The following is an 18,952-nucleotide window of genomic DNA, read 5'->3' as shown; positions in this document are numbered from 1 at the left end:
CTAAAGTCGTCCTCGTGCTGGTGGCAGCGCAGATCATGTCTGCTAATTACTCGAACAACGAACAAAGACTCAATCGACTGAGCGAATGCCGAGGCCGAGACAAATGGGAAAGGACGACCTCGGCCGCGCTAACGGCCTGGGACAGACTGACCAGAAATCACAGGCTGACCAGAAATCACAGGCTGACCAGAAATCAAGATAGACTAACCAAGCATAATATTACATTAAATATATCAACAATATGAAGACGATCTAAATAAATTCCTATATGCCATGTTCGGAGGCTGCTAAGCTGCAAGTTTATTTGCACCAGCCACGTGTCACAAGACATCTTGACAACGTCAAGAGAAGTCAACTCGCCAAAAGTTGCGCAAGTTCGTGTGATGAATGCAACCACGCCCAAACCAAGCGATGCAACCATCGCCATCAAAAGACAGCGCGCTACTCCTTCAGATAGTAACTGGCGATTTGCATTATCCAGAAGCAGTTGCTAAAGTGTCCTCCAGAACCCCCTCCCTCTTCGCTAGATATGAATCAGCAAGTGTTCAGATGAAAAAAAAGGTTACTGCTTGTATACAGGGCAATCTTCCGAACGTTTCTAATAAAGAAAGCAAACACACTAACACCCACACGCATGTATCGACGCACAAACTCCCATCTTGAATATGAAGTTACAGTAGCAAGCAACTAACAGGAACAAAGCTAAATACCCACGTAAAAAAATCTAAATGCCCAACGACAGGGTTCCTTAATGCAATAACACATCGTTCGCCCTCCAGTCACCCATCCATCACGAAGGAAAGAGGGGGAGGGGGGAGGAGGGGGAGAAGGAGGAGGTCGTGCCATAAAACGACCCGGAAAACGACTGTCGAAAAACCGGAACCTCCTCGTTATCCACTGCCAGCTCCTCGTTACGTCACGTGATCCTCGTCCCGGTCATGTGACACCCGATTCGCCTCATCCGATACGCAGAGCATCACTCAACGCTACTTCACTTCACTCAAAATCGCTTTCTCTCTCTCTCTCTCTCTCTCTCTCTCTCTCTCTTCTCTCTCTCTCTCTCTCTCTCTCTCTCTCTCTCTCTCTCTCTCTCTCTCTTTCTGTGTGTGTGTGTGTGTGTGTGTGTGTGTGTGTGTGTGTGTGTGTGTGTGTGTGTGTGTGTGTGTGTGTGTGTGTGTGTGTGTATGCACGCGCGCGTACGTGCGCGCGCGAGTGTGTGCGTGTGTTAGTGTGAATGCGAATGTATAAACCATTCTGCTCATCAAATAACTTCAATAACGGTGATGAATGGAAACCGGAGCGACAAAATTACCGCTCAAAGGGCCGGTAATCAAAGATCGCTCATTGCAATCAACCCCCGCAAAATACAGATCATCTGGGACTCGAGTGCTGCGTTCCACGAGGCAACAAACACGCCTAATCAATTTCATTTTTATCTGGTCTACAGCCAGTTGGTGCCGGTACGCACGCACACGCACGCACGCACAGGTAATACGATCAGCTGGCTCTCATAAACTAATCCGTCCCCGCGACCACAGCCCACGTGGCCATACGGGACCATTCATTCTAGTATCCTCACACCTGCACGCTCGCAGACACATAACAACCACAACTCCATTCATAAACACAGATTTACACGTGTATTGATTTCCATTCATCCTCACTCATCGGCAGGGCGCACGAAACATTTCCCAGAAGCACGTTTTGAAATGTCATATTTTAGGGGGGTGGGGGAGGCGAGGTGGGGGTGCGAATGTGTACATTTCCTTAAAAAAAAATCGCCTCTTTCTCTCTCTCTCCCTCTCTCTCCCCCTCCCCCCTCTCTCAACCTCTCTCTCTCTCTCAACTTCTCTCTCTCTCTCCTTCCTTCGCTCCCTCTCTCCCTCCCTCCCACTCTCCGTCTCCCCTTCTCTCCCTCCTCCTCTTTCCCTCCCCCTCTCTCCCACCTTCTCCCTCCCCCTCTCTCCCACCTTCTCCCTCCCCCTCTCTTTCTCCCTCTCCCTCTCTTTCACGTAAAAGCACACTCATCGGAATTCCCCGTTCGCCCTGCCGTCACTCCAAGCGATATCTCTCTCCTCCTCAGAAAAGGTTCTTAGCCTCATCGAAGTAGCTCCTCTTAAAACAGGTCACCAGTTCGAAATAAATATATAGATAAAAAAAAAGAAATAAAAACCAATAGAAAGAAACAAAGAAAGAAAAGTTTCAAGAAAAATAAGAATAAAATAAGAATAAGAATACCAATAAGACCAGGAAGAAGAGGAGGAGAAGGAAGAGGAAGAAGAAGAAGCAACAGAGTCAAGAACAACAACAACAAAATCACCTCCGCAAATCGTTAAAAAGTAAAATAAATAACACCTCGGCAAGCACGGGCTTATCAACGAGTATCAGAATTTAGTGAAGTATTTCTCGTGAAAAAGAGAAGAAAATGCAACTAATGATATGCTATAAATAAATCCCCTCCAAGCCAGTGTCAAAGTTCATCCTCGATAAGTGAGTCGTTGACCAGTGCGGCTTTTATCAGTGAGTCACAGTGCGCATTTGTGAGCGAGTGAGCAAGCGCCCATGTTGCGCCCGTGTGTTTGTCTGCATTTGTGTGTTAGAAAGTGGGAGAGAGAGAGAGAGAGAGAGAGAGAGAGAGAGAGAGAGACGCGTGAATGAGTAAGAGAGCGTGAGAGAGAGAAAGAGAGAAAGAAAGAGAGAGAGAGAGAGAGAGAGAGAGAGAGAGAGAGAGAGAGAGAGAGAGGGAATGAGAGAGAGAGAGAGGAGAGAGGGGAGAGAGAGGAGAGAAGAGAGAGAGAGAGAGAGAGAGAGAGAGAGAGAGAGAGAGAGAGAGAGAGAGGAGAGAGAGAGAGAGAGAGAGAGAGAGAGAGAGAGAGAGAGAGAGAGAGAGAGAGAGAGAGAGAGAGAGAGAGAGAGAGAGAGAGAGAGAGAGAGAGAGAAGCGAGTCGAATATCAGTAGGTTCGAATGACATTCGAAAAAAGAAGCCGAGGAGCAAAACGTAAGCAGGCTCAAGCAGGGCAAGCAAGCAGGCAAGCTCCGCATAATGAGAAATAACTCCCCGAGCCCCTCTTGTGACTGGCGCGCCATCAAACAGATTCCCGGAGCGGGCAGCTGCCAAGGGGCTTAATCGGGGAACATTTACAACCATTACACCGGCTTCTTCAGCCACCACTCGCCCGCACCTTCTGCTTCCTCTTGGGATTAGCGGAGAACGCCCCGTGAGCTCCCATCCTTGCATCTTCTCGAAGCTTCAAACAAAAGAGCAATTCCTTCGTTGCACCCGGTCGGCGGTGACGCGCAATGCACTCGGCAGCAGTGTGGCCTTTCGAGTGTCAGAGGAATTTGGGCCCCATGTGAGTCTGCCCCCGAGTCATGATTCAGGTGCGAGTCGGTCAGCTGACTCTCTCACCGATCGAGTTTGAAGGAGTCTGGATTGCCTCCTTTGTCATGGCGCTGAAGGGGTGGCGGTGCATGTGGTATACGCATGCGCGGGACTCATCATGTCTAAAACGATAAAAAAAGAAGAAAATGTGATGTCCTCTTAACATTTCTTCTCTCCTTTCTTCCTCTTCCTCCTTTCCTTACTAAACAGTACAGCAACTGGGATGATGTTGCAGCAGCCTTTCACAACATGAGCCAGCTTCCACAGGAGCAATAGTAACCCGTGCCAGCTGTACTAAGGTCCCACAAAAAGAAGAAAAGGACTACTCCTGTTGCATTATCCCTTCCGTCCAAACACTTCCTGAAGGTCTGACGGTGTCTGTCCCACACAATTTCTCATATAACAGGAAACGCGACGTCACATGAGGCAAATGAACAGAAGAAAGGAATTTTATTTGGTGATGAGCCTTCAGGTAGTATGTAGTGTGTGTGTGTGGGGGGGGGGGGATGGTGTGCACGTATGGCCGGGTCGCGACGCGTTGTCACGAACCCGCAGTTGTGATGTGCTGCGAGGCGACGGCTTGATGGCGGTGATACAGTCTTGGTTGGTGAGGTGAGGCGCAGATATGGGCCACTGTGACGTCATTTGCTGCAATTTGTTCTCCTCTGCAGCACGAAGGTGGACAAAGGAACAAAGGCTTATTTTAGAAATGTTTGCAGCAAGACATCTCTGCACGGGGGGCGACGGATCTAGAATTTGTGGCCAGTGGTATTTCTGGAGAGATGTCCTGACGTTTTCAGAAAAAAAAGAAGTTTCCAGAGTACGTAAAATTTACCAATAACCCTCATGAATCTGATCAGCCATGTAGAGAGCACTAGTACCAAGTGGAAAGCAGGGACAGGGCAAGAGGTGGCTGATACCCCTGAGGGTGAGGAGGCGCGGGCGGGGTAGGCCAGCATTGGGTGCAGGTGTGCCTGTGTCCGACTGGTGCAGACAGCGTGGCGCCTTCACCACCATCATACACCTCCCCTCCCCCTCCCCCTTTCCTCCCCCTCCACTAACATTATCACTACACCCGCCGATGCCCTCCTGCACGGGTTACCTTCGACGCTTCAACGACTCTTTTATGCGCGTGGCCTCAGGACGCCACGTCGTCGCCGTTCGTGGGAATCGTCCATAAACTCGGACGTGGCCATTCAGCGAAGCTCCAGTTGCAGTCTCCAATGTGTTGCCGACTTCAGTGAACCCGGACCTGACCCGATCATCCCTGGGACAAGTCTGTACGAGGCGGTTTAGGGACATTGCACATATGGGCGGGCGGCCAATATGTCCGAAGCAGTGCAAAAGATCTGATCGACAAGGGGGCAACGACAGGGCGCTGCATTGCCCGTTGTAAACATGTCAGCACTATAAATCATTTGTACTTCGCCCGTTGGTAGATTGGGGAGTGTTCGAGAAAGCAGTTGCTTGAGTAATATCACACACATACAGCAGTGTTGGCAGCGGGAGTTGCGCTGCGTCCGTTGTGTTCGCGTTAGCAGCGTTGCCAGTGCAGAGTGTTGATGGGTATAGTGCCCGGGCAGAGCAAGAGAAAGAAGGAGGAGGAGGAGGGGTTCGAAAGGGAGGGAGGAGGCGGGAGGGAGGTGGGGAGAGCCACAACACCAAGACTGGCACGGTGCCAGGCCTCCACGGCGCCCTCGCTGCTAGTTCTGGTGGCCACTTCCCTCCTCAGCACCGCTACTAACAGAACAGGTTCCAGCAAGGGACAGCCTTCTTCCCTTGGCTCCTATGCGCCCAAAGTCCCGCCATCTTGCCTCGGACACTACCTCGTTATCAGCACTCAAGCCTCACTCACAGGAAATGCCAAATCAGTTATTAATCTACCCATTTCCCCTCCCGGACTCGCTATCTCAGGCTGGTCAAGTAGAAATCGACTTAGCTGGTTATACACACACTCATAAAAGGGGGCGTCCGTCAATGGGCGAATCGCGGGGCGAGAATTGGGCGATCCCTGACTCAAAGCATCATAACGAGGGTTGCGTAAGCGGCGACACTCATTCGTTCATGCAGTTGTTTTCGGCCTGGAGATGCGGAGTTTGGTGCCAACATAGACCAAGAATGTTTGGCCACTAAATGACGCACACAATCCCAGAAGAGAGTCGTGTTGCCAACTAGGTATATGTGTCCTGATTTTTATTTACTTTTTTGATCTGCTTGTATCATCGGTTGGTTAAGCAAGGCAAAGGGGGTCGAACGAGAGGCCAGGACAGTGCGACACAAAAATTGATGTTGTCTGATAAAAGTCTAAGACAGAAATATATGACTGACGTCCCAAGATACTAACACGAAACTTCAAGTTGCACTAAACCAACTTCACACTATTCTAAATTCAGCCCCTCCGTGTCGTCATTTTAATACTTAAAGAAAAAAGAGAAAAAACGAGGGGGCTTCGCAGGGCCAATGATCGACAGCCCCCCCGACGAGCTCTCGAGGCAGCTCCGCGCGGGCGACGCGAGCGGCGGCCTCGGGTCTCGGCGGGACATTCGCAAATACCTCAGACCTCGCCTCTGCAACATTGCTACGCACGAAGAGATCACAACCGAAATATAGCTGGAAGCACAAACGCTCAAATAAAGCATCGAGTCTTGGGTCCCGTGGTGAGTGCATGATGCTGCATGAGCCAGACCGCGTTCTGAGCGGCTCAGGTTCCCGACATACCCTCACGCCCAGGCCACCTCCGCGCAAGACTCGCCATAGCAAGCGGACATGCCATGCGTACAGACTGTGACAACGGACGTCTTGTTGTCCTTGCCATGTATGCCATAAAAAATTGACGGATTTTTGTACTTTCGCACTCCATTCACTGTCACGATTTCTATTGCAACAAATAACTGGCATATCAGTTATACAAGACAACGCAGACAACAATGATATATCAGTAATAAGAGACGGATTATCAAGAGAAATGCCACGATAGCCGGCGACTTTGCTGTTAACCTCTGCTTAATGACAGCTGTTGCTATCTCATTACGTCTGCGTATCCTTATCATATCCTGTCTAGCTGACTCTTACAAGTTGAGAACCGAATAACAGGTCAAATTGAGTAAGCAATTACAAGTCATAAAAGCAAGTACGTAATAACGATGGGAAGGATCATCTGCACATCAATTCGCAGCATCGCTCTAGTGCGTGTATCCACCCACCCTACTCATCCGTCGCGAGTCCCTACAAATAAGAAAGAAAAAATCCGTCGCAGTGCACACTAAAACGCCGCGCTGAAGCCCCCTGCCCGGCCGCACAATCACCCGTAACTTACCGGGGACAAGTGCACCGGGTGCCAGCACACCGTGTGACGCTTCACGGTGCTCGTCATCTCCGCTCCTCGCCGGTATCCCTCGGGCTACGATAATCTACTCCTTCCCCGTGTGGTTCCTACTAGTTTCGTTACGATACTTTGCTGAGGCTTTGCTAGAACGCTTATATATATTGACGTTCGCACGTGATCCTACCCCTTCCCCCCAACACCCTTAGTTACAAAATTGTGCTACACCTTGGCCAAAATCTTTGCATAAACAAAAGCACCGAGCTATTCGGAAGATTCGTAAACTTTGTGTTTTAAGACACGGCAACGCAATCAACAGGAATTTCAATACCACGCTTTCGTACCTCAAACGTCACCGTGAACATCAAACAGGGTATACTTATCAAGACGTAATTCTAAGTTCAGTTCAAGTTTGGCGAAAAGGTTGAATCTGAGCCCTTAGCCAACATACACCTCCCTCCCCATTTTACCGGTCCCCGCGCCGTGATAACCTCCGCCGCCGTCCCTGGTGTACCCGAAATGCCCTTTTACTAGCCATCGCGTTCCATTTCGTGTGCATGCGCCATCTCCGCCCTCTAGCCTTCCACTCCATACCCTACCTAAAGGCGGCTGCGTTGACCAGCGCGACGGTCAAGACCAAGAGCTGAACCACTTGTTGCTCGCACAAGACTCCCCCCCCCCGCCGTTCCTCCCGTCGAGTTCAAACGATACTTAAAAGTGAAAATTCCTTCCTCGGAAAAAAGGCGGCAGGAAAAACAACTAAACCGCTATCTCTCCATCTAACAAAGAAGCGTCGAGTTCGTAAACATGCCTGCGAGAGCCACTTTCTTTTGGGTGACACAACAAGCAGAAATTTATGGAGAAAGTGTAATAATAAGTTTATTTGTAAATTAGTTCCATAGAGACCGCATACCTTCCAAAAAAAATTCAGTTCTTCTTGCCAGACGCGTCCAGCCTCGCGTCTCGAACACCGTCGAAAGCCGTCCTGGTACTACTATCGTGATCCCCTTCACCTCATCAACTTTGGTGATGAATAATGGTGAAAGAGTGACAAAAACCTACGTCAAGGTCCCTGTGAGTGCACTTGGCATTGACCCGGCACGGCAACGCGCAGGTGGGCGGCGCTCGCACGCTACAACAATACCAATTAAAAGTAAATAAGGCGGTGTCGATCAGCCTCCGTTACCACGCATGTGCCTCCCTCGTGCCCGCCCTGCCTTCCTTCCTTCCTTCCCCATCGGCGTCTTTCTCGTTTTTTCGGTTCCTCGTGGACGCGTAGGCTGCCTTCAAATTCCCCAATTTCCGCGTCATTTCAATTCGAAGAATTCCCTCACACGGGGAAAGAATTTCACACCTGTTTGGCACTTAAACTTCGTAATTAGTCAAAGTCTGAATCTACAAAAACATTCCCGCCCCCCCTCCCTCTCGCCCCCTCCTCGCCACCTTGGATACTCGGAAGCAACATGTCTCATTCTGCAAACCTTTACCTTTTCAATGACCGAATGACATCCCAAGAATGCCAAGCTATAACCATGACTGTTGCTATGGTGATAACTCGTACCTGTTACCATGGTGCCAACACCTTATTTATAACGAAGCCCATTCAGCCTAAAGCCACGCCGTAACACCTGTAGATTGTGTGCAAGGAATTAAGACTTAAATGGCCAAATCAAGGAATAAAATCAAGATATCAAAGGCAGCCAGGATATACTGGCAGATGACAATAACTTCCCTGCATACCGGACAGGAGGAATAACATTCCTGACTCATTAGCACACATTAGAAGTTGCGTAAAATCAGCTAATAATCAACGCGACCATAACTAACCCACTGAAATTTCCTATAATGTAAACGCCATACCCACTACACGCACAAACTCACGCACACTGATCCCCTATACCTGTCTTCCACATTTGGGCACACATACCCACCCTTAGTCAACCACGTGTGTGCGTGTGTATATATATGGTGCCCGAACTAAACACTGCCGAAACCGGAACCTGCAAATATATACGATACAATAATCCCATTGAGGGAGCATCCGTATAGGGCGAGTGTCTAGCGAGCGTAGCGGTCAGAAGTGCTGTCAGGTGGAAGGTGTGATTGTGGAGTGCGAGTGGTTAAGGCGCCAAGCTGTCTGCCGTCTCACAACCTTCACCACAGCCGCCACCTGTGTCTCTAGCACTGCCACTTGCTGCCCCACCGGCATCGCTGCATCCGCCTCTCCTCTCGCCGTTTCCTTCAGGTTACCGGAGAAGTAAGAGCCACGGCCTCATCGGCGATCACTAACTATATACAATATAGGCTTATTAACAGAGAGTAATGTCATTCAGCAATCCTAAACTCAGGACTTTTCTTCGTAAGATTATAATCCTACCCGAGTAACTCTCCTTGATTACTTGCACCGAATACCACCGTGTGAGCTTTACTTTACCCATGCACACAATATAAATAAATTCAACCCACGGGGAATCTCAATTCATCGTATACAAGCAGGTGTGTGCCAGCATCGTACTGCCCCACAATATATATTTTACATACAATATACTGGCACTTTCTCTCAAACAACATACCGGCCACGAATCATCCTCCTGCGCACAAACTATCACCAAAGCTTTAGGCCACAGAGGAGATTATGCTTATTCAGATCACGTCGTTTTTGTCTCTAATAGCTCTGAACTCCTTTCGCAAAGAATGGGCTCAGGGAGGGGTGGAGGTGGTGGCGGAGGTGGAGGTGGTGGTGGAGGTGGTGGCGGAGGTGGAGGTGGTGGTGGAGGTGGAGGTGTTGGCGGAGGTGGTGGCGGAGGTGGAGGTGGTGGCGGTGCATGGTGGAGGTGGAGGTGGGTGGTGGAGGTGGTGGCGGAAGCGGATGTGTAGGCGGAGGCGGAGGTGGAGTTGGAGTTGGAGTTGGAGTTGGAGTTGGAGGTGGAGGTGGAGGCGGAGAGGCTGACGGACGGGCTAATGGACGGATTGTGAGTGACTGGCTAACCTTGGAGGAGCAGCCATCTTCAATAGCCAAAACGTGTCAACAATAACACGTAGGTCTATCCCGGACGCGCAAAAAATCCTTGGCGCTTTACTTTACTTACTTCCCCATCGGACAATCTCTCGGGACAATGCCTTACCTGCAAGAGAAGAAAAAAAAAGTTAAAGGAAACAAAATCACATAAATAAGAGAACATCAGTTTCAAAGAAGTACAAGTAAAATTAAATTCTGTTTGCAATTCCAACTGTACAAGATTCTTATGTAAGTGAAGAGCTGATCCAATAAGTAAACCCTGAGAAAATCAAAGTAAAACAAACCACTTCAAACGGTTGAGAAAATGTAAACAAGTGTAAGATGAGAGCGGGTATTGCGTCAACCCTGGGCATCTCGGTCGACAACAGCCTCACTCCTGCAAGTGCTGGGACGGGGAAGGGGGGTACTGCAGACGTACCAAGGTCATGCCCCAACCTTAAGCCAGCCAACCAGCCTGCCAGCCTCCCTGCCTTCCTGTCTGTCTATCTTCCTGCCTGTCTGCCAGCCTATCCGTCAGTTCATATGTCTTTCTGTCCATGTCCGCCTGTCTTTCCACCAACGAGCTCCTGTCTAACGTGTAAAGAGCCTACTTGTTTGTCTGCTTGCTCTCCAATTAAACATGCAAGTTTGGCTGTCTACGTCCACTACCTTCCTTCATTCATGTCCTCCTCATCCCTCCCTCCCTCCCTCCTCTTGCTCCCTCTTCATCCCTCTTCCATTCATTCGCTGCTCTACCTTGCCATTTCCGTTATTCACCCACCTGGCCGTCTCCCTTTACTATTCCTATCTTCAACATTTTCTCTTTCTAAATAAGGTATCATGTATTAGTCCTTTTTCACTCTCTCTCTTCCTCGTTTTCCCCATGTCCTTTTCCTCCCTTCCTTGTCTTACTTCCTCTCCTTCCGTTTACTCTTTATACCCATAATCACCGCATGGACGTTCTGTCTTCCTCATTCCCCTCCCTCCCTTTGTCTTGTAATTTCCTACACCTTTAAATCCGGTAACTCTGTTTCCGTCTAGGCTTCCATGGGTAAATGTCCCTCCCCTATACAACACGCTCTCCCCTTCCCTTATTCCCTCCCGCTCCCTTTCTACCCTCGTGATCCCCATCCCCCCCTTCGTCCCTGACTGCAAGCCCTTAGCCGCACCTCCGTCCCTATCTCTCCACCTTCATGCTGTGTGCTATCCCTCACTCGAGGCGCTCCCTCCTTCCTCCCTCACCCCATGGCGAGGCTGGGGGTTCCCTGCAGGGCCCGGGGTGGAGGAGGGAGAGCCAACGCAGCAGCTACCTTGAGAGCAGGATACCAGCTGTGGCGACGAAGCGAGTTTCGGCTGTACGATCTGCATCTCATTTCTTCTGACATTCCGCTGACCAGGAAGCTATCAGCATCACCTCACAGGCCTAAATGAATATCTGTATTGGATCTTTCCTACAGGTCGTTTTGGAAAGCAAAAGGCAAATAGCCCGGGATATGGCAGCCAGAAACAGGTAAATCATCTTGCCCAATTACAGATGGCTTGAGGCCTCGGTACTGGTGCCACAGCTGCTTGTAAGACCAAAAATCGTGGGCCTGCGGTGGCACTCAGACTCACTGAGCTGAGAGAGAAGAAGAGTAAGAAGAAAAGCGGTGGATGGGATGACTCAGGTGAAGTGCGCTGTGGCAGGTGAGGCAAACAGGTGTATCCCGGCAAGCTAGAAGGATAAGCAGGCGGTAACAAAGCAATCAACATGCATATCGCCTGCCCGGTAAAATGACCACGCCTGCTACACCGACAATGAATGGCACTGCACTTGCAAGACTTGTCACTGGTGGGCGGTGACCCTGGGATGCCCAAAATATCTGACAGTATTAAGCTGCGCATTTTGCCTCAACAACGAAACAAAACTCCTGAGCATCTCGTCATGAGTGAATGTTGCATCCAATTGGAATAAACTCCCACGCTCTACCTCATGGGGATGAGGCTCTGCCCTCACGTAATAAAGGCGGCGAGAGAGAGAGAGAGAGAGAGAGAGAGAGAGAGAGAGAGAGAGAGAGAGAGAGAGAGAGAGAGAGAGAGAGAGAGAGAGAGAGAGAGAGAGAGAGAAAGAAAGAAAGAAAGAAAGAAAGAAAGAAAGAAAGAAAGAAAGAGAGAGAGAAAGAGAGAGAGAAAGAGAGAGAGAGGGAGGGAGAGAAAAGTAAAACAGAGATAGCGTGAGGAACCAGGCCAGGGAGAAGAATAAAGGCAGGGAAGGAGGGAGATTCCACGAAAGACCCCAGCCTTCGCACACCTATCCGGGCACGAGGCCCTCCATGGCCTCCTCCCCACACCCATCGAGCTAAAAGTTAAGACATGAACCAGCGGATACGACTTGACCTGTTCTCGCTTAATGAGTCAAGTCATTCATGAACAGCCAGGAGACATATCTGCCTTATATGTCTCGCCGCGAGTTCCACTGACTGATACCTACTTGTCAGGGAACAGGAGCACGCCGAGGGGGGTTCTTCGAAGGGGGGCGCCTGGGGTTAAAAAGCGGCCCCAGCGCAACACTAACTCAGCCAAACATAGTCAAACCTTGAACCTGATCCATAACTAGAAAAGTCGTCTAACAACTCGAAAGTCCATTTTCAAACGAGGATGGACTGGATCTGAGAATCTTAAAACTCTTGTCTACTGAATCTCACACCTAATTTTCGCCTGGGTTGAGCGGCTTACCTTACATAACCATAAGGCAGAATAACTGGCAGTTCGTTCACATGAAAACAAATATATATACATAATAGAATGAAACACTCAACTTCGTATAACGATGCCCTGAATTTTGCGAAATATTGTATTTCCCTGGGAAACACAGCCAAGGCATTCATCCTCTCTGCCCCCCACCACTACCGCTACCACTCCCACCGCAGGTCGGGAGCTATATGGACTTGGTCAAAGGTAGACCCGCCTTCACCAATTCGCATTGTACAAACAGCGATACCTAGTGCATGACAGAGGGGAGAAGCGAGGTGGGGCAATGGAAACACAATCAGTCCATTCAGTGGGGAGGGCAACAAGAAACATCTGGCCGCCGTCAAGAATACGACAGGGATCTTGCAAGACAGACAGACGTGGACGTAGGCAAACTGGCAGGCTGACAGGCCGCCTCATTAGTAGGGTGGCAAGAAGCAGGGTATCTGGCGAGATGGGAGGGAAGGGTTGGCATGAGAAACGGAGACCGGAAAGAAAACATATCCAAGGGTAACATGACATAGAAGAGAAACTATAGAAGAAAGGGGTGATAAAGAGAGAGAAAGAAAGCTCTGACAAGAGTACCCGACAAACCCGAGAGCTGCCAGGGCCCCGTGATAAGTCAATAGGGGGAAAGGGCGAAGGCGGAGGAACAGTGTCAAGAGGGCGAGGAAAGACGGGAGATGTGAAAGACTGAGTGAGAAGAAGGCGCATGGAAAAGGGAGAGCGGGATAAAGAAGGAGACAGAAATGAAGAAGAAGGAGGAAGAGGAGGAAGAATGGAAGAGACAGGGTACAGGGGAGAAAAAAAAATGAGGGATGAAGAAAACGAAAATAGGAGCCGAATAAATTCATACAAGAACGCAAGACAAACAAGAACGAGCAATAAAACATCCCCAGGAAAAAAAAAAACACTTTTAAGAAGCTTAAGAGCCATGAGGTGGGGGAGACTTCACGAAGATGCTCAAAGGTCGATTCCGGGCAAGACTCAGGCGGCCAGCTGGGGAAATCGTAGGAAGAGAAATGTCACGTCGGGATGCTGCCCGCGGAAGGACGAAGGACTGCGTGAATAAACAGCGACGCGAGATGAATCAAAGCCCCCGAAGCGAGGCCAGGCAACGGACGCGAGATCATAAACCCGAGAGGAAAAACGGACGGAGGTGGAAACTCGAGAATTAGGTAGAGGGAGGATGGATACTTCGGCCAAGGCAGCTGCGGATGTGAGGGGCAGGGCTCGGGAGGGGGGGAAGGGAAAGGCTCGGGAGGGGGGGAGGGGAAAGGCTCGGGAGGGGGGGAGGGGAAAGGCTCGGGAGGGGGGGAGGGGGAAAGGCTTGGGAGCGGGGGAAGGGGAGAAGGCGGTGAAGGCGAAACAAGGGCTTAAAAAGCAAAAGAGAAAAGAGAAGAAAAAAAATAGTTAAAGATAACAAACTGAGAAGGGAGGGGAGGCGAGAGGGAGAGATGGAGAGGAGAGAGGAAAAGGAGAGAGGGAGAGGAGAGGGAGGGAGAGGAGAGAGGGAGAGAGAGGGAGGGAGAGAGAGAGGGAGGGAGAGAGGGAGGGAGAGAGAGGGAGAGAGAGAGAGAGGGAGGGAGGGAGGGAGGGAGGGAGGGAGGGAGAGAGAGAGAGAGAGAGAGAGAGAGAGAGAGAGAGAGAGAGAGAGAGAGAGAGAGAGAGAGAGAGAGAGAGAGAGAGAGAGAGAGAGAGAGGAGAGAGAGAGAGAGAGAAAGAGAGAGAGAGAGAGGAGAGAGAGAGAGAGAGAGAGAGAGAGAGAGAGAGAGCAATAAGCAAGGCGACATGCAAACGTGAGGCAGAGCGGCGGGAGCAATAATGTGAGGAGAGATTATTGGTATTCAGTGAAGCAAGATCTACCAAGGCCAACCTGAGATACACGGCCTGGTAGTCGGCAGCAGGGAAGCGAACTAACGAACTAGCAAACAAGATTCTATCTAAAACATCCATTGTCCTAAAAATCGAGTGCAAACCAAACAAAAACCAACCAACAAGGACACAAGAACGAAAAGCCCATTAAAATAAATAAAAATCATATAAAATGAAATCAAACCATACAAAAAAGCTTACCGAAGACATGAGAAAGCACGAGGCACCGATCGACTGCGAGCGGCACTGCCCCGAGGCCTTGCTGGGGCGACGGAGCACCTCCTCCCGAAGACGTGTCTAGTATTATCTCTATATTTTCTGTTGTTTCAACTGGTTTTACGACTGATAACCACGCAAAACAAAACAATGCGTATTAATAAATACGTGTATCATCTGTACGGAATATCAGTAACTGAATATTATTTCCATCACTGCATGACTATCGCGTCCCTTCAGCCATGACGATTATCGCAGCAACATCGTGTCCATGGCAACAACTCAAGTCACACAGCTAAAAGCACACACAAGAGACTACTCAAACACTAACAGGAGTCAAGTGACATCCAAGGAGGCCGGAGACCCATCAAGCCAGACATTAAGAATAGGGTAACACCTTCGTGAGTACAAGAAGGGGGGCGAGGGTGCCATCAGAATTTGTCATTAGGTCTCTCCTGGCACATGATGTCACCTGGCACCTCCACATTCGTGTCACTTGCCACACCAGGGAGCTGATGTCATCTCGAAACGCCTACTTCGCCACAGTAGCCCGATTTACAGCGACAGCCGTTCCCTGCGCCGAGAAAAGGCTTCGCGCCGACGTCCCGACTTAAAACCCGCTGCGTGTCGTTTGCTAATCAGTCGAGGAACAAGGGTGTCACTGTCAATAGCCGAAGAAGGGTGAGGTTAGCAGCCACTCCCTGCCAAAGGCTGCCAAAGGGACGAACTCCAACGTGCGAGTTCTAGAATGCTCGTTCCTAAGTGCATAATTATGAAAGCACAATCTTCAAAGTGACAGTCAAACAATTCCTTGCTTAAGCTTGGAAGAAAAAACCTACGACCTTCCTCCTTCTTTAGCCCCAGAAGGATGAAAAGGCGAGTTCTGTGCCAAAGGAACTCACTCGATCAGTCACATGACACCAAACGCTGCGCTGTGCCTGTCAATATTCCCCATGACATCGCTAACCTCGCAAGGACTAACTCTTCCACCGGCTCGTATTACATCAAAGGCTTAATTACAATTCTTTGTTCTTGTGGCCCTTCCGTGTAACTCGCCTGGCAAGATTCCTGGCTCTATACTGTTTGCTGATGCCATGCAAATTAGGCGCATACGTGAAAAACCATCTAAAATTTCGGCTCTCAGTGTTGTGCTGAGTTAAGAGTGGATGCGGTGTTGAATTGACGCGTGATTTCTTTTCCTTAGTGTGCGTGCGTGCGTGCGTGCGTGCGTGCATGCATGCGTGCGTGCGTGCGTGTGTGTGTGTGTGTGTGTGTGTGTGTGTGTGTGTGTGTGTGTGTGTGTGTGTGTGTGTGTGTGTGTGTGTGTGTGTGTGTGTATGTGTGTGTGTGTGTGTAATGTATCAGTACTGTATGTATGGGATGTGTTACCAAACTCCAATTCTGATGGAGGAGATAAAGGTCTGAGCCAAGGCCGGCCCGCCACCCTCGGAAATAATCCGGGCGGTAAACCCGTTGCGGCAACACTGAGGCAGGTCCGGAGGAGGGCCGGGCGGGCAAAGGATGGCCAGGGCGGAGGGCGAGAGGGCGGGCGGGGGCGCGAGGACCCAGAGGGGGTCAAAACCGTACCCGTCTCCCTCTCCCTTTCTTGAAATTCCTCCACACTAAACACAATTTCAATATCCGCGGGAAACCATTACTCTGCCCTTCTACGGCGGGATGACGTCACTTCGATACCTATCGGGGATTTCCGAACTCTCTCAATCAAACAGCAATTTCCATTATCAGGAGTAACTCCCAGAAAGCGTAAATGTATCTGATTTCGAAGTCACTCATCCTCTACATCAACAGGTCGTCACACGTGAGTCATCCTACTCGTGCACAAAGCAAACACCAGCAGTTATTGCTCCTGCTTTACGGCTACTCCTGCTATCACAACAGCCACCAGAATAGAAAAACTGCAATTAAGTTAGTTACCATAGGTGGAGGTGCGTCTTCTCGTACTTCTGTACAAATGCGCATGCGTATATACATGTATACCCACAAGCATGCATGCACACATACATACATACATATGTACATTAACGTGTATATTAAGAGAATATGGTTATCCACACACCAAAATGAAGGCAGAGTAACTGAAGTGCTGTTCTGATCAACTCCTCGTGGTAACATTTGTAAGCATTTGAACAGAGTCTGCCATGGAAATGCGGCTCTCAGGTACTGATTTATGGCGAAACGTTAGTTTCAAAAGGCAATAATTTACAGAGCACTCTGAGAAGTTTATTTACACGTGGCCATGCTTGTTTGCACGTGGTTTTGTTTACATGTTAGCTGGAGGTTTCTCCCACGGGATCCCGAGACCATCTCCGTCCTCAAAGACCCTACACACGCCGGTGCCTCCTGCAATCAGCTTTCGGAGCAGCCACTAATCTGGCCTAGACCCCCAAACACTCGCTAACACAGAAACAGGTCGCTTGCAAGAAAGGCGCACGCAGCAAACGTACGATGAGGCTAAACCTCTTGACCATCCCGCTCGAGGGAGACGAATATATTTTCAGAAATGCTGAGGTGCTCGTCAAGCTTCCATGCAAAGTTATCATATCATGAAAAACTACATTATTCCACGTTTTTCTTCCTATCTGGAATTATCATTTACTGGAAACTTCAAAACTTATTACCTAGAAGACGTTTCGCTTCTACATCTACAAACATGGAAGTTCTTATTCTGTCAGCGTAACATTTTGACCTTATAATATGTCTGTACTCAATGAAAGATTAAAAAAATCAAGCGTGACGACCAATCATCATAAAGCAATCCCCGTTCGTTTGCTAACAAAAGAACATCGAAATTTAGTGGGAAGGAGATAGCTTATCTTTGTTGTACTATCACTTTTATCGTTTTTGTATCAAAGTGAGGATTAAGAGCTCTAGAATGACTCAGCAATAATGTTCGAATACGACTACATTACCTGCAATCGGACGACAGCCCTTTTATCAAATATGTAACCTTAATAAATAAACGAAGAACCAAAACAAACTTGCACGCCATTCCCAAGCTTATCTACAGACGATTTATAACCCGAATTCTTGACATACAGAGCACAACAGGAAATAAACAAACAAAAAAAATACTCATCCAGATAAGCCTCAGCAGACGGATGCTTCAGTTTAATAACAACCGCAGCGAAAAAAGGTCAATCATGACGAATCAAAAGTCCATATTTGGGGGGAAAAAAGAATGTTTATTATTCCAAAGACCCTTCGGCGCGGACGCGTAAAACGAACGGGAAAAAAGCTCCGACGCGCCGAGGGGGAAAAAGAACAACAAGCATTATGGATAAAAATTCTCGCTCTTGCCGCCAAGTATCCCGTTTTTTTTAAGTAAAAAACGGGAAAGGAATTGCTGATATAAACAACATAAAGGGCACGCTGCCTAGATAAATGACTGAATCATTTATTCTCCTCATTACTTTTAAGGAAAAAAAAAACGTTTCGCCATTTGTATACAAATATTCTGACCGAGAGAAGAGCCGGAGGAGGAAGAATCGCAAGGTCACGTGGTATGATGGTTAGGGCGAAACCACCGCACACCCCGACGATACCAAGAGAACACAAAAAGGAAAACTGTTTTCTAGCTTGCTGCAATCCCCTCGTGCAACCACAGGGAAAGGGGAGGGAGGGGGAGCAATAGGGCGAGGGGATGGGGGAGAGGGATCCAAATATAACCCTTCACTCTGCCAGCTCCTGCCCTCTCTCCCTCTTCACTGTCTCCTTGCAACATATACCCATGCAACCACGGCCTTCTTGAGATGCTTTGCACACCAACTCAACATGAGCAACCCCAACCTTCTTAATAATGCCGTCAATTTAGCATCCGGAAGGAATCGACGAAGTTTATAACCAAATGACATTAACACGATAAGCCTTCGTAAAGACGCAGCAATTCATATAGCGTAATATGTATAAGGCTGTATCCAACACTTGCAACAACAAACAGACACACGGGATATTTGGTGAAACAACGATAAGCTCCTAATTTGCATCGGCCCACATTTTTCAACCACCATGAACGCCCTTGCTAACATATCCATAAGCACACAAGAACAAACACACGCGCGCAATACAGTGCACGTGTTCACGCTTTCATAACTCATATTAAACTCGTAGTATCACTTAGAGCTTTCGTTCATGAGGGAACCCTTCACATCCAATAAAATAAGTAGGGCCGCAGTTTACTCACTTTCATTAAGGGAGCTTTTGACTAATTTTCATGAGTTCCTGAATATAATCCTGGTCTGTATTTGGTTAAACAATAATCGGTATTTTGCCTCTTGCCTCTATAATTTCGGCCGATGTTTGCGTTCTGGGGATGCGCGGCCGCCGCCCCGCCGTCGCGAGGTCCGAGCTTCACGAAAAGGTCGCTGGGCGGAATGGCGGCTGTTCCCTTCTTTGGCCGGGATGCACAAG

The 18,952-nt window shown here is 49.0% G+C and overlaps 1 protein-coding gene across 3 annotated transcripts in view; it reads right to left on the bottom strand.

Moving 5' to 3' along the window:
- Positions 1-18,952, bottom strand: part of LOC119595772 (transcription factor 12-like) — an 85,904-nt gene that overhangs the window by 33,375 nt on the left and 33,577 nt on the right. Inside the window, exon 1 of one of the 3 annotated variants that reach the window (XM_037944932.1) lies at positions 14,922-15,026. The exons of 1 other annotated variant lie outside the window; for it this stretch is intronic. In XM_037944932.1, coding sequence (XP_037800860.1) covers positions 14,922-15,011 — 90 coding nt within the window. In that variant the 5' untranslated portion in view covers positions 15,012-15,026. Of the gene's footprint in view, positions 1-6,699; positions 6,772-14,921; positions 15,027-18,952 lie in introns of those variants that run through there. One more of the 3 variants, XM_037944934.1, reaches the window with a different exon arrangement.

This window comes from Penaeus monodon, chromosome 36 (assembly GCF_015228065.2).
Source record: "Penaeus monodon isolate SGIC_2016 chromosome 36, NSTDA_Pmon_1, whole genome shotgun sequence".
In the NCBI taxonomy this organism is placed as follows: domain Eukaryota; kingdom Metazoa; phylum Arthropoda; class Malacostraca; order Decapoda; family Penaeidae; genus Penaeus; species Penaeus monodon.
This window is presented reverse-complemented; position numbering and strand designations above follow the sequence as displayed.